Here is a 14,731-nt window from a genome sequence, read left to right as displayed (position 1 = left end):
GCATATTGCAGTACAACTGTGGTGTTAGTGAGAGCCTTATGACCTAATGGTGAAAACTGTCCCTGAATCTGGTGGTGCAAGTATATAAGCAGCTATAGTTAAACACTCCATAAGCCTACGCTACAAAATGTTAAACATACATTTGACAAGAAATTGACAATAGGTATGTTGTGTATGGTTCTGTTGTTAAAATTACTCTCCAAATTTTTATATAGCCTATAGAATGCACTGAAGTGCATTAAAAGTACAAATTTACTTCACTGATCAAGGAAGAAAGACGTCTCCTTCTAATTCTTCACTGCTCTGAATTCAATAACTTAGAAAAGCCAGTTTTGGAATAATAAAAGCCATCATCCTTAATTTAATACAGTATGTAAAATGGAAGTCCACTGAAAGATCTTTCAGGTTGGCTGGTGAATGCCTAGTAATTCTAATCTTCAGAATTGTCTGTTGTATTCAGCCCTTTCAGGGGCCTTTACTTTCTCTTTCCTGAACCACTTATTTGTTACCATTGCTTTGTTTTTGAAATCATCCTACTAGAAGTGAACCTTTTTTTCTCAGAACCTTGCTGTTCATAAAACTAAACTCCATTCCGTTTATCTTTACAAAAATCCCCATCCTGGCTGCTACAAAGAATCTGCAAAATAATATAATGCTGTGACCACTGTATCCAATAATGTTGTCTATGGCTGCATGCAATTTCTGAATGAAGACCTTTTGTGCGTGTTTTGTTTTTGTTTGTCATTTATTTTTTCCAGAGTTATTTTGGCAGTGACACACTTTTAGGTCTTCATTGAATGTACCATAATTTAAATTAGTGTGCCTCTTTGAAAAAGGTTTTGTTATACTAAGTATTCTGAGAATGTAGATTTATTAAGTAGACATCCCCATCTCCATTAACCTGCTATACTCAACTGAATGTGTTGTATGACAGTTCAGTAAGAGTGTTATTCTCCATTTTCTGATAGAAGAGGAAATCATGGCAGAATTGTTAAATTGCAAACTTCATTTAAGGCAGTTATCCACTAACATCTTTGTTCCTGTAACACTAGAATCATTTTGGTCTTCACCAATATTTAATAAAATATGGAGTACCTTGGTAACCTGTCTCATTTAAAATATGTGGATTGTGTGTTGGCATCAGCTCTTCACAGTCCATACTAACGTATTACTTTGTGTATTTATGCTGTCTTTTAATGTTGAGCTAATACTTTAGTGATCATAAAACGTACCAGTTAACTAAACAACACCTTCTGTTACTAAATTCTCATTGCTGTTTCTTCACTCATGGGGAAATAAGAATCTAAATTTATTCCTGGAGGCCAATGAACAGAGTTATTGATCAGATTTAGACTTGTATTTTACTACGGAAAGAAACTCTGTACAAAGTTTACCTAACCAAGTCTTCAACACCAACATTCTCAGCATAATTACCCTTAAATGTTCCACTGGTATCAGGGTAGGCTCCGACTCCCCCCAAAATAGTGAATGTATTTAAAACAGTGGTGGGCAATCTGGGCCTGCAAGGTCACAGTGGCAGTTTTGCTGTTAACTGAACTCTTTGTTTATTCAGACAAATTATGCCAGCTTTCAGTATACAGTGTTGGGATTAATAATAGTGTGAATGTTAGAAAAACACCTGAAGCTGGCTTTATTCTTACTTCAAAATAATCTGATAATCATAATGAAACCAAAAAGTAGAAAATTAACTTTTTTGTTAATTTTAAGTTGTGGGTTTTTTTTGTTGAAAACAAGGTAATTTGAACAGGCGCAAATACCAAGGTATACAAGAAGTAAATAGCTGTGCCATCTCAATCCACGTGTTTATGATCAACTGTCAGCATTTAATAAAAGTTAAAAACCTGAAAGAAAAGACAGTCAATGGACTCAAGATTCCTAGTTGTCCTCGGTCTGTTTTGACCATAAGAAAAGAAACATGTAGATGGGAATTAATTGCTGGCACTGCAGAATGATGCACTGAAATAACTAAAACACAACTGTTCTGTATGAACATTATCACACTGGTGACCATGGTCAAGTAAGCTTCCATTTTATTATGTAAAGTTAAAAGTTCTCTATTTTAAGCAATCATTACTTTATTATGTGAATTAGAAATCCTGTTGCATGCCTTCAATGTTGATTGTGAAAGCATGTGCTACCAAGAACAGTTTCAGAATTCTTTGGTCTGGAGGGTTAAAATGTTTATATTGTCATACAGTCCGGATTCTCCCCCCCCCCCCCCCCCCCTTTGTACCTTATGTTGCCAGGATATGCTTTGGTTCCTTTAGGTGAACTTGAAATTTTGGAAATGGATGCATAGAAAATATTATGTTGAATAATCTGATTTCTCATTTAAAAATGAGCAGCTGAAGTTATTTAACAAGAAGTATAATCCTAGCAACCTCCTTAATATCTCAAAAAAGTCACATTTTCATTCCTTTCCTGCACTTTTAGTTATGTTTTTCTGTTAAAAGATTTGCTTCTAAAATTGTACACACGTAAGTGGGAGCTGATACCACTTGTCCCAAGAACAGGCAATCGTGAATCAAGAACAGGCTAAGCATGTTGGGGCCTGGCCAGTACTTGGATGAGAGACCAGCTAAGAAAAACTTGGGTTGCTGCTGGAACAGTGTTGAGAAGGCCACCAGGGCGGACATACCCTGTAGTCAGGGTGTAGTCCCAATGTCTCTGTGTAGGGCTGGGGATATTGTGTTGTAAAAATTGGCACTGGCCATTAGAGAAGTGCACTGGGCATCTTTGAAAATGAGTAGGATGTACCCTGATATCCTGGCTAAATTGTCCACTGTGACCTGGTCTTTCTGAACCCCTTATCATACCCGGTTTCTAAGTGGTTATCTCTAACACTCCTAATGTGTGCTGAGCATACCGGTGCAAGAATGGCTTCTGTTGCATCATCCAAGTGGATGCTCCATAGGTGGATGAAGTGGTTCCCTGCTACATAACAAAGCATGTTGAGTAGGTTAGAAATGTGATCAAAGGAATAAAAATAACTGCACAACAAATATATCAAAATGATGTGCAGCCACTGTCTATTAAATAATCTTCAATAAATGATTTTAAATTTGCCTAGTCACCACTGACCAACCGAAGATAATGGTCTTTTTTTTGTCTTCAATTTGCTCGAAGAATTCTCATTTCTCAAAAGATATACGAGCCTTCAAATAAAAGTATTTAAAAATGTCATCACAGGAAAACTAAATCCATCCTATACAGAGTTAAGTTTAAAAGGAGTTTGACACAAAAGAGGAAGGATTTAGGAAGGTGCTATTTCACACCACTCCATCTATAGGGTTTAAGGAATTCACTGTGTAGTCCAGTTATGCCTGCCAGCATTTCTGCTGCCTTTGTAAACTGCTGGTGTGTCCATTAAAGTACTTTGACGTGTGTTTTACCCTAAACATTGTTATGTGACTAGCTCAGCAATGTTGAGGACATCAAAATATTGTTTCAAAGAAGCACGTCAAGATAGTGGCTAATTAGAAAAAAAGGTACAGTAAGCTACATTGCAAAACTGGAAAAATACAACTACTGTATATTAAAAGGGTAAAGCTAAAGCATTAGGGGTTTAATTTAAAAGAAAACATGTATCTGTGTGTCTGAAGTATAAAAAAGAAAATTCTAGGGGATGGATCACCCACCACTATGGCGTAAAGGTTAGTGCTGATGTCTATGGATCCCGTGCCCAGTCGTCTTATACATGGCGTTTTTCTCCGAGTGTTGGCTCAAATCAGTAATTAAAGCAAGTGTTATGATAAAAATGACGAAGTACTGAAAAACGGAGAGTGCTAATGTCAGAGATATTGAGTAAACTGCAAAGGTTACTTCTCTTCATGGGCACCAAACATACAACCGCTATTTAGACGTGCGTAATATATGAAATACCTGAAGAGGAAAAAAACAGCTTTTTTATTTGCAAAATATTACCTGCAATATGCGCAAGAAAACATAAATACATCATTCATTTACATTGTTATTTAAGTGTAAACTTTCATTTGGATTTAATAATATTTTTCAGCTATTTTGTCTACTGACTTGCATCCAAATACCGAGTTAAGTCTGTCTAAAACATAAAATTCAAATGCTGCATTTTGGTTCCATGCATCACAATATCTTCCATTACTTTTCATATATACAGTATATATATATTAGAAAAAAGACCAATACTATTGTTGCAATTATTACACTTTACAAGAATCCCACTATCCTGATGTGTCATGTACTGAAGGAAAAAGGACTGTCTACAGAATTGGATCACTAGGTGGATTATTTAATTGGGAGACAGAATATGGATGAGAAAAAATATTTGCAAGTGTGCGTTATTATATAAATCAACATTAAAGGAATGCTTTAAAATGAGGAAAAAACGGGAAGAATTTCCATATACGGAAATAATAAATCCGATATAAATACCTATATAAATAAATAAATACGCACGTTTTCCAACATTCAGAAGGAAAAAATAACATTTTGATGTTATTTAAAATATAAACCCACAGATTATCTAGACATTGTTATGTTAACCCAGCGGGAAACTGACAACAGATTCCTTGCACCATTATCCAGATGTTTAGGGTGCTAGATAGCAGGATTCATTTGCCTCTTTGGGGACTCCTTCAAACTCATTTAAAAATGTCCTGTCCCGACAGGTGATTATACCTCACTCGATTATACCATCCAGGTAAAAAAAATACTCGGTATTATTATTAGATACTACCTTTCAGAAAAAAAATTGAGCACAATGGTGAAGCATCGTAGCCTAGTGATATATTTAGGATTCTGTGCCGTGAATAGGATGAGGACGATAGGAGAAATCGGAGATGCGCCCAAACATGGAAAAAGCTCTTTCGTTCTTTCTGAATCGTCTACTTGTTGTGAGAGAGCAAATCGCCGCCGTCCGGCGTCACTGCCACCTTAAAGCTACTTTCCAAAAAAGTCTTGGGTTGCTTTGCAGGGAATTCCAGCCTTCCTTCTTACCAAATCAAGACAAGCTTTGTTTTATGTCCTGAGCTGCGGCGTGCTGAACTCTCATTTTGTGTTTAGGCTCTCCTCTCCGGCTCATTGAACACCTATAGCCTTCTCTGTTTCAGACGCGTGCTTGTCCGATAAACAACTAAGTCACCATGGATGCCATCAAAAAGAAAATGCAGATGCTAAAACTGGACAAGGAAAACGCCATCGACAGAGCTGAGCAAGCCGAAGGAGATAAAAAGGCGTCTGAGGATAAAGTCAAACAGGTGAGGACAGACAGGGCAGCTGAACCAGATTACTATTGAGGGTTGAATCAAAAAGTAAGAAAAACATAACATTCGGGATAGTCTGAATTGAAAACTTTATTCAAAATATTCCCTGTAATCAAAGAACCCTTCCGAAGATGGAAACGTGGGTCGTTAACAAATCCAGTGAAATATATAGAAATTCTACCGTGCACAGGAGTTAACCGACTTGATGCAAGAGCCAGAGTGGGTTTTTACATCGGAATGGATGCACTGACCAAGTGCAAGTAGATAGGTAGGTCCCTGTGTACAACGACGTGACGCTTTGTAGGCAAAAATCAGTACGTGGCTCTGTTGAATACTTGAAAACTTTTCCTGTAAGTTAACTTACACAAATCCTAAAAAGGGTGTAAGAAAAAAATATTTTCAATATACAGGTATTTGTATTAGCAAATATTTCAACTTACTTTTATAAAGAGATTACTCCTGCTTTATTGACCAAATTTAAGAAAAACGAAATATCTCCAAACACACGAATAGAAACAAAGGCACATGAATAAAAGTTATCACATTTGGGTTAGGATTATCAATAAATGCAGAGGTCAACTTGAATTAGGTGAACAGTGCTATGATTTTCAAATGCTTCTATTGTGAATGTGAAATCCTATAGATAATATTCCTTATCTCGGTACGCAGAAAACCAGCCAATTGTAGAAAATAATTAAGGATATTTACATTTACAATTACATACGACTAAACTTATTCAGTGTTCTAGCCTGGAGACTGCTGGTACCTGGGCATTACTTGGGCACAAGGCTGGAACCAACTCCAGAAAGAATGACCGTCAGGGTATACTCATTCACACGCCTACGCATATCAATACCTGGCTAATGTACAGTCGCTAATTAACATACACCTCCACCCAAACTGACAGCAAAGCAAGATTTTTAAAAACCATGCGCCACACAAAAGGCGTGCAAACTCTAAACAAGAACTGGGCTGGGATTCGAACTCTGGGGCTGTAAGGCGCACTACTGAGCACTGCAGATAGATAAATAGATAGATAGATCTACACTATATGCAGTAGATAGATAGATAGATCTACACTATATACAGTAGATAGATAGATAGATCTGACTTTTTTTTTTACAAAAGCTATATTAAATAAATTGATGGATATAGTAGATACATACATACACATGTTATGGTCTGACCACACCTGAATAACTAAAAAGAAAGAACCTTCAAGTCCTACTTAATATAGCGTGTATAAAAATGATTTAATTTGTCACACTACCCTCTAACTACAAAGTCATCAAGAAATACAAGCGCACAATATGTATCTTGAACTGGATGAAAGAGATAGAAAACTGACACATATATGTCTGCACCATAATATCTGGGTTGTTGTTTTTATATTTTAGCAGCAGAGTGCTTGTTTTGTTACTACAGAGTTTCATGTTTTACTTACTGTAGTATTTCTGGTTAAATTAGGGAGAAAAAAATTGAAGTTAATGATAAAAATGTTTCCTAGAAATGCTTGTAGCTCTTACTTTTGGAGACATATGTTAAGCCTAAATGTCTGGCAGGCAGGTAAAGCACTACACAATTGTATTCAGGGTCATTGTCAGCTGTGTCTTCCATTTGTGACATAGACATAGGCATGCATATGTGTGAAGTGAAATGCTATGCTATTCTGGGGCTTGACATCAGCCAACTATGCAACAGTAATGTAGACAAAAATTCTTTTGTAGTAAGTTTTTTTTATTATTATTTTTATTATTTATATTCACAAAGAGAAGATGACAGCCACAACTAAGTAGGCAGTGACATTTTAATGCTTACACTATAAACATATCATGCATCACTCACTTAGGTCTGAGTTAAAGCAATAAATCAAATTTACATTAATGGTGTATAATTTTATTTTAATAACATAAAAACATTAAATTTGGAATGGTATATTGAATAACTATTCAATACCCTGCAGAAACAGTGTGTGATCATTTTAAATTTGTAAAAGGTACTTATTTCATTCTCAGAAAATTCTAAACAGGTTTAGCTCTTATTTATGTTAAAATGGCATTTGTTTTGTAATTGATATATAATATACCATTAATGTAATCCTTTTATAGAAAGCAAAAGTTATTTTACCCTACAATATTACACTTGCTTTTATTGTAGTATTCTGGCTATTCAAAATGTCCTTATTTTAAGGCAGATCCTTTAAGCTGTAGGGTTGTTGAGAAGTAATGGGCACATGCCTCACACAAAATACAGTATTTCTTGTTCTTTGTTTATCTATCAGTTATTCAGTCCTTTCCAGAACTTACTGTATATTCATTCATACTGTAAATACAGTGTATAGATATACATGATATAAACGCTGCCACTCCCACTCCCATGGGACTCATTTAGAAGCAGCAGAATACAAGAGACAGCACTGGTAGCCATTGTTCAATCTATGTATAGATTAGACATAATTTAACTTTCTCAAACTAACTTAATCCAACTCAGTTTTTGCCTGTTCTGACAGACCTGGACAGTGCACCAGTCTGTCACTCACACATCTGTTCTCCTGTCATTTTGGAGTTGCCAGTAAACAATGCACACACAAGAAGAACATGCAGACTCCATACTGACAAAATATGGACATGGGGCTTGAACACAGGAACCAAGAGGCAGCAGCACTGCACATGTTTCTTTGTGTTTGTAAATGTACATAGGTTTATTTTTTATATATTATCATATATTGAAATTATTGTTACTCTCCTTCTTTGTAAATTATTTGCTGAATATAATTGCATTACTGATCACATAACATTCTCAAACCTGTTTAATCTTATTCATATTCATGATGCACACATTCTCTCAAACCGAGTCACACTATGCCAATTTAAAATTCCAAATAAGGTCATATGCGTGCTTTCTTTTCCAGTGAGATAGGAAAACTAGAGGACCTCCAAAAAAAAACCACACAAACATGGGAGAACATGTAAACTCCACACAACAACAACTGGACACAGGATTCAGACCCTGAATTCTGGATCTACAAACATGAATTTATTTCTGTGATTTGCTATTCTTATTCTTCATGGTAAAACTGATTTTCAGTGAGGTTTAGCAAAATATGCCATTAACTACAGTTATCAGTTGCAGTGTCTTGTACTTCATTCTCGAGCTGTATTTAATATGTTTTTCTGTCAAATACACCTAACAGCAGATGTATTAATAAATTATTATGCTCATTTTACATTTTCTCCAGTTGGAGGAAGAGCTCCAAGACCTACAGAAGAAACTTAAAGGAACTGAAGATGAGCTAGACAAGTACTCTGAATCGCTAAAAGATGCCCAGGAGAAATTGGAGCAGGCAGAGAAGAAAGCCGCTGATGTAAGTTGTTATGAAATTTATGTATTTTTTTTTGTCAAAAACCAATTCATATGAACTTTGCCCTGAGTTGTACCAAGCATTTCAGACATTTACACATTAAGTTTAGTGGTTGGAAAAGAGACATTGACCAGATAAATCTGCAGATTTTATCAGTTAGTCCCATCCCAATTCAGAATGTTTTCTTTATTGGCATCATCATAGTCAGTGCAGCCAAAGCCTCTTTGACAAAACAGAATTCAAGTGCTCTGGAGTATATAAAAATTCTGTGCAGGCAGGGACACACCACAAAATAGGCTTTGTGTGCTTTCTTTTGACTTTTTTAATGTGCATTTTAAATAACTTACTTGAAATATATCTACAAAAACATTTTGCTATCTTAAGGTACTTAAGAAAATGTTTTTTATTAGTTGAGGACACATCCATCCATTTTCCAACCCGCTGAATCCGAACACAGGGTCACGGGGGTCTGCTGGAGCCAATCCCAGCCAACACAGGGCACAAGGCAGGAACCAATCCCGGGCAGGGTGCCAACCCAACCGCAGGACACACACAAACACACCCCAGCACACACTAGGGCCAATTTAGAATCGCCAATCCACCTAACCTGCATATCTTTGGACTGTGGGAGGAAACCGGAACGCCCGGAGGAAACCCACGCAGACACGGGGAGAACATGCAAACTCCACGCAGGGAGGACCCGGGAAGCGAACCCAGGTCCCCAGATCTCCCAACTGCGAGGCAGCAGCGCTACCCACTGTGCCACCGTGCCGCCCCGAGGACACATTCACACTTAAAATATTTGCTAATGTAAGTATAATCCTTTCATATGCTTGTTCAGAGACACTACAGTTCAGCTTAACATTGCCAAGATGCCTAACAGCCTAGCATTGCAGTGCAGAAGGAATATGGGCTAATTCTGAAACAACCTGTAAAACACTAACATCAAAATGGGTATAAGAGAGTGTACAACTCGTTTTACCTTATCACTGCTGTGTCTAGCACTTGACGACTCCTGTCATTTAAATATAAGAAGACACAGCATCAGTATGATAAGAATGATGAACACTGAACATTAGAGGATTGGAGAGGCATTAACTAATCGGATGAATCTCAATTCTTGATGAAGCAAATTGGAAATCATTTGAGCCATTTTGACAGGTGTCAACAGTGCATAAGGGTGAAGGTGGTGGTGGTGGTGTAATACAGTGGGATGTATTTTCAGTGCATACTATTGATCCATCGAAACAAATCTGAATGCTACAGGATATAGGAACATTGTAACTGATCAGGAGTGTCTCTTCAGAACAGCAGTGTGCCCAGGTTTGGAAGGGTCTGAAAGGCCCCAGGAACAAGACAGTGAATTCACCTTAATGTAGTTGCCTCTTACCAGATGCTAATTCATTTGAGCATCTATGGAATGAAGCAGAATAGGCTATTCTAGTAAACGTTCATCACCAGGTAATTAAGAACAAGGAAACTGCTTGCTGCAGTGGCAATGAACAAGCAACCCTGTATTATACATTTCACACCTGGTTGAGTCAATATACCAAAGCGTTTAAACTGTTGAAGGCAAATTTCCTTTGAGGTGGCTATACCTAAAAAGCAGCCACTAAGTGTGGATGATACTGACATATTCTTAACTATACAAGTCACAATTGCAGACTCAAATAGGTTACTCATATGGGGCTTCTTCACTTACTATCATTTCTTTTTTTGTTGAGGTAAATCTCTGAAGTTAAGTTTCTTATTGTCACGTGTACATAGTACACAATGCTCATAGTACAATGAGTTTCTTACTTGCGTGTATTCTCAGGACAGCTGACAGTTCCTTGCTTTTGCCTGAGCCTGAACCAATTATACTTTTTTGCTTTCAGTAATGGTTCTGCTTTAGCCTTCATTTCTTCAGTTTGTTTCAAAAGGAGGGCCAGTGAAGCCTGCTTCCTCCTTTCATCTAAAACTGCTGACTTAAAGATGCTACAAACCATTTAATTAAATAGAAAACCTGTGCTAAGAATGGGGTCAAATCTCTTGCATGCTCATTTTGCTTGTGAAGTTTGTACTTTCTCCCCACATCCGTGTGAGTTTCCCTCTGGGTTTCCACCACATCACCAAGGCCACTGGTTAGTCTCATTGAAAGTTTTGAAGTGGTCCCCTGTGAATGTCAGTATGGATGTGCCCATAAGAGAGTCCTGTGATGAAATGGTGCCCTGTTCAGGGCTGTTTCCTGCCTTGTGCACAGTGAAGGCAAGATAGGCCCCAACAACCTTAGGTTATATATGATTCATCTAACATAAAGAAAATGGAATAGAGAAAAATTAGTAACCACTCCAACTGTTCTGCCCCAAGGTTGCCTATTCCATTCTTAGAAGAGTACTCTTGGCTCCTTCAGAACTGCCAGTCTGTGGTTCCCTTAATCCCAGCTTGAGAAGACAGGGGACATTGGGTGACTAAGTGAACTGCTCGGAATCCCATATTTGAAATGTGAATTCTCAGAAGCTCACTAAATAAATCAAAGGGAGCCCCATGTCACCACATGTCACTGGCAAAGTGCCATGCTATGAAAGCTGCACTAATACCCCTGCTCAGTACTCTCGCCAATGATCCTTCAGCAGCAGCTGTGCTTATCAAGGAAAGGTCACCACTCTCTAGCATCTCCAGTCCCTCCCAGCAAGCCAAGTTTTGTGTTTGAGAGGCATCTGAAGCAAAGGTCTTTTGTTGACAGTGACTGAAGAAAAGCCATCAGGTGATGCTTAATTAACCATTAATATAATCCCCACACGTTGTCTTAGCTTTGGTAAAAGAAGGACAAATAGTCAGCAGGTGGCAGCTTTGTGGACTGTACTTTCAAAGCACAGAATAGAGCAGGGCTATTCAGTTACAGTCCTTGAGGACTGCAGTGGCTGCAGGTTTTCATTGCAACCAGTTTAGTAATTAAAAGCCAGGCCTAACAAATAAGGAAACCTGGTATTTAATTATATGGTTTGTTAGTGTTTTCATACTTCCAAGATAACAAAATGTATTTATTTTCTGATAAATTTACTAATATGTTTTGTGGTTCTGCTCTTCTCTCTCATTTATTTCAAACAATTTGACTAACAAACTCTTGCCTATTAGTCAAGATAGGAATTAGACCAGTAGAGGGCCCTAAATTGTAGTACATTTGCAATGTGCACACTCTGGTGTGGATGACTAAGCATTATATATTCACTTAGCAAATTATTACTTCATGATGCATGTTCACAGCTTTAAATGGAAGCACGTTAGGTGCAGATCTGATTGCTCCTTTGTCATTTTCACCGCATTTTTAACTGATGGCACTTTAAGAAAAAAGGCAACGATTAATGCCTAAATGCAGCAGTTTAACACTAAAGTAGGCAGTTGAAGGTTTTCAGTTGTAACAAGCAAGTTAGCTAAAACTAAGCCCCTAAAAATATTGCTTTATTAAGAAACTGATTAAAATGAAAACCTGCAGCCACTTCAGACCTCCAGGAATCACATGTGGATAATATCAGCAATCAATATAAGATAGAAACATATCTCACAGCGCCAGAGTCCTGTGTTCAAATTTTTACAAATTTACTCTCTCTCTGTGCAAAGTTGGTATATTCTCCATATGCCAAGGTGTTGTATTTCTCTTGGTACTCCAGCCTTTCTTCCACATCCTATAGATGTAATATTATGTTTACTTGTTACTCTACAATTGGCCTGCTTTGAGTAAGTGTTGAAGTGTTGATGCCTTGTGCCCCAGAAAGAGAAACCAACTCCCCACTACCCTGAAATGAAAACAGGATCAGAAAACAGATGGATGATTTAAATTGTAGCAATATTTGATTACAAGAGGACAGCAGGTGGAGTACACTAAACCACCATTTATCTAACATTATATCAGAACCTTAAGAGAGAGAGAAAAAGAGGTTAGGAGCATGTGCTGATACAGCGCATTGCTGCACCCACCACATGACAAATCAACTCGGGGTTCCCCAGATTAGGACCCGAGTGCAGCCATGCAATGGGTGACACCTCAGCACTACCCTAGTTCAGATGGAGTGGAACAGTGTGAGTTTTTTTATGGTGGCTGGAGTGCCATTTCTGCCACCAACCTACCTGCAGGGCTGGATGCATGTTAACATCATACCCAGGACGAAGCAATTGCAGGTTAAGGGCCTAAGGTCAACAATATAGTGTGTCCTTATGAGTTATCTGTCTCCAGAAAAGGAAATGATTTTCTCTATTCCTGGGATTCTGCAGGCAGTATACAGTAGTGGTTAAGGCATTTGATTATAAACTCAAATGTCCCCATTTTACTTCCTACCTGTGACATACTGTGCAATCCTAAGCAAATCCCTTATCCTGCCTTTGCTGTAACAATAATAGTAGTAAATAATAATAATAATAATAATAGTAAATTTTATTTATACAGCACCTTTTACATTCTCAAAGTGCTTCACAAGAACTGAAAAATGAACAACAGGGAAAAAAGCAGAAAAAAAGATCAAATACTCAACAATGGATACTAAATGATATCAGCATAAACACTACATAAAAGAGAAATACAGGAAACACAAGGCTTTGCATTAGAATAAGAGAGAACCAATCAGAATAAAAATAACACAATTTGTGGTACAAATGCATATCATCCTGAGCACCTAGACACAGAGAGCAAACTGAGAAAGAGGGTCAGAAATTTAGGGTAAATTACAGCTGAAGGCTCTATCACCAACAGAGAGAGCACAGGTCACTTTGAGACCCAGTGAGGTTTCTAGAATCTGTGAACCTTTTTGGTCTGACAGGAGCATAGCGATGGAGAAGGCTACTGATTTAGTCCAGTGCAAGGCCATTTAAAGGGTCATGGGAAGAGGTACAGTAGATTTATATATTCAATCCTACAAGACACAGGGAGTCAGTGATAATGAAGCAGAATGAGTATTAATGTGATCACTGTTGCAGGTCTGTGTAGGACACTTGCATCAGAGTAGCTGAGAAAAAAGATTAGAAGGGCCACTGCCAGTAAGGAATTACAGTAGTCGATGCGAGATGTAACAAAAGTACGGATAGGTTTCCCAGCATTAGAAAATGAGAGGAATGAGCAAACACAGGCTATGTGACAGTGGTGGACGAAGAAAAGTTTTGTATTGTTATGTACAGCATGTAGGTAGAATAAGAAAAGGAAGAATCAAAATGACACCAATATATTCCTTCCAGCAGAAGAAGGTATGATGATATAATCACCAAGAGTGATTGAAAGAGAGCTCATTCTCTTAAACTGATCTTTAATACCAATAAGCATGACTTGTTTTGTTGCAGTTTAATTTTAAATAGTTTAACTCTATCATTTTGATTTAACTGAGCCAAGTTACAAGCTGATGAAACTCTGATGAACTCTTCACTCTCATTTATTTCAAACAATTTGACTAACACACTCTTGCCTGTTAGTCAGTTAGAACTTAGACCAGTAGAGGGCCCTAAATTGTAGTACATTTATAACATGCAAACTCTGGTGTGGATGACTAAGCATTATATACTCACTAAGCAAATTATTAGGAAATCTATACTAATACTGGGGAGAGCACCCTTTTTCTTTTAAAACATATTCAGCTCCCCATGGCATGAATTCCACAAGATGCTGGAAACATTCTTTTGAGACTCTTGTCCATGTTGACATGATTGCATTACATCATTTCTGCAGATCTGTCAGTTGCACATTCAGACTGTGAATCACCCATTCTTCCATATCCTAAAAGTGTCGTATTGGATTCTTATCCAGTGACTGGAAAGGCCAATGAAGAACTCTGAACTCATTGTCATGTTCATGAAACCAGTTTGAGACAATTTTTGCTTTGTGACATGGTGCATTATCATGTGACATGGTGCATATATAATGGACGTTGCCATTAGAAGATGAGTACATTGTGGCCATGAGGTGATGCACATGGTCAGGAATGATACTTAAATAGGCTGTGGCATTCAAGTGATGACTGACTGGTATTAACAGGCCTATACTGGGCCAAGAAAACATTCCCCACACTATTATATCACAGGCCTGGACTGTTGACACAATGCAAGTTGGGTGCATGGATTCATGCTGTTGTCACCAAATTCTGAACAT

The 14,731-nt window shown here is 37.6% G+C and overlaps 1 protein-coding gene across 4 annotated transcripts in view; it reads left to right on the top strand.

Annotated features, from left to right (window-relative positions):
• The first annotated feature begins 4,916 nt into the window (after positions 1-4,916).
• tpm2 (tropomyosin 2 (beta)) overlaps positions 4,917-14,731 on the top strand; it is a 105,668-nt gene continuing 95,853 nt past the window's right edge. The window contains exons 1-2 of one of the 4 annotated variants that reach the window (XM_028804968.2): positions 4,917-5,255; positions 8,500-8,625. In XM_028804968.2, the coding sequence (XP_028660801.1) occupies positions 5,142-5,255; positions 8,500-8,625 (240 nt within the window). In that variant the 5' untranslated portion in view covers positions 4,917-5,141. The remainder of the gene's footprint in view (positions 5,256-8,499; positions 8,626-14,731) is intronic. The other 3 variants (XM_028804967.2, XM_028804966.2, XM_028804964.2) reach the window with 3 other exon arrangements.

This window comes from Erpetoichthys calabaricus, chromosome 7, assembly GCF_900747795.2.
Source record: "Erpetoichthys calabaricus chromosome 7, fErpCal1.3, whole genome shotgun sequence".
Classification (NCBI taxonomy): Eukaryota; Metazoa; Chordata; class Cladistia; order Polypteriformes; family Polypteridae; genus Erpetoichthys; species Erpetoichthys calabaricus.
This window is presented reverse-complemented; position numbering and strand designations above follow the sequence as displayed.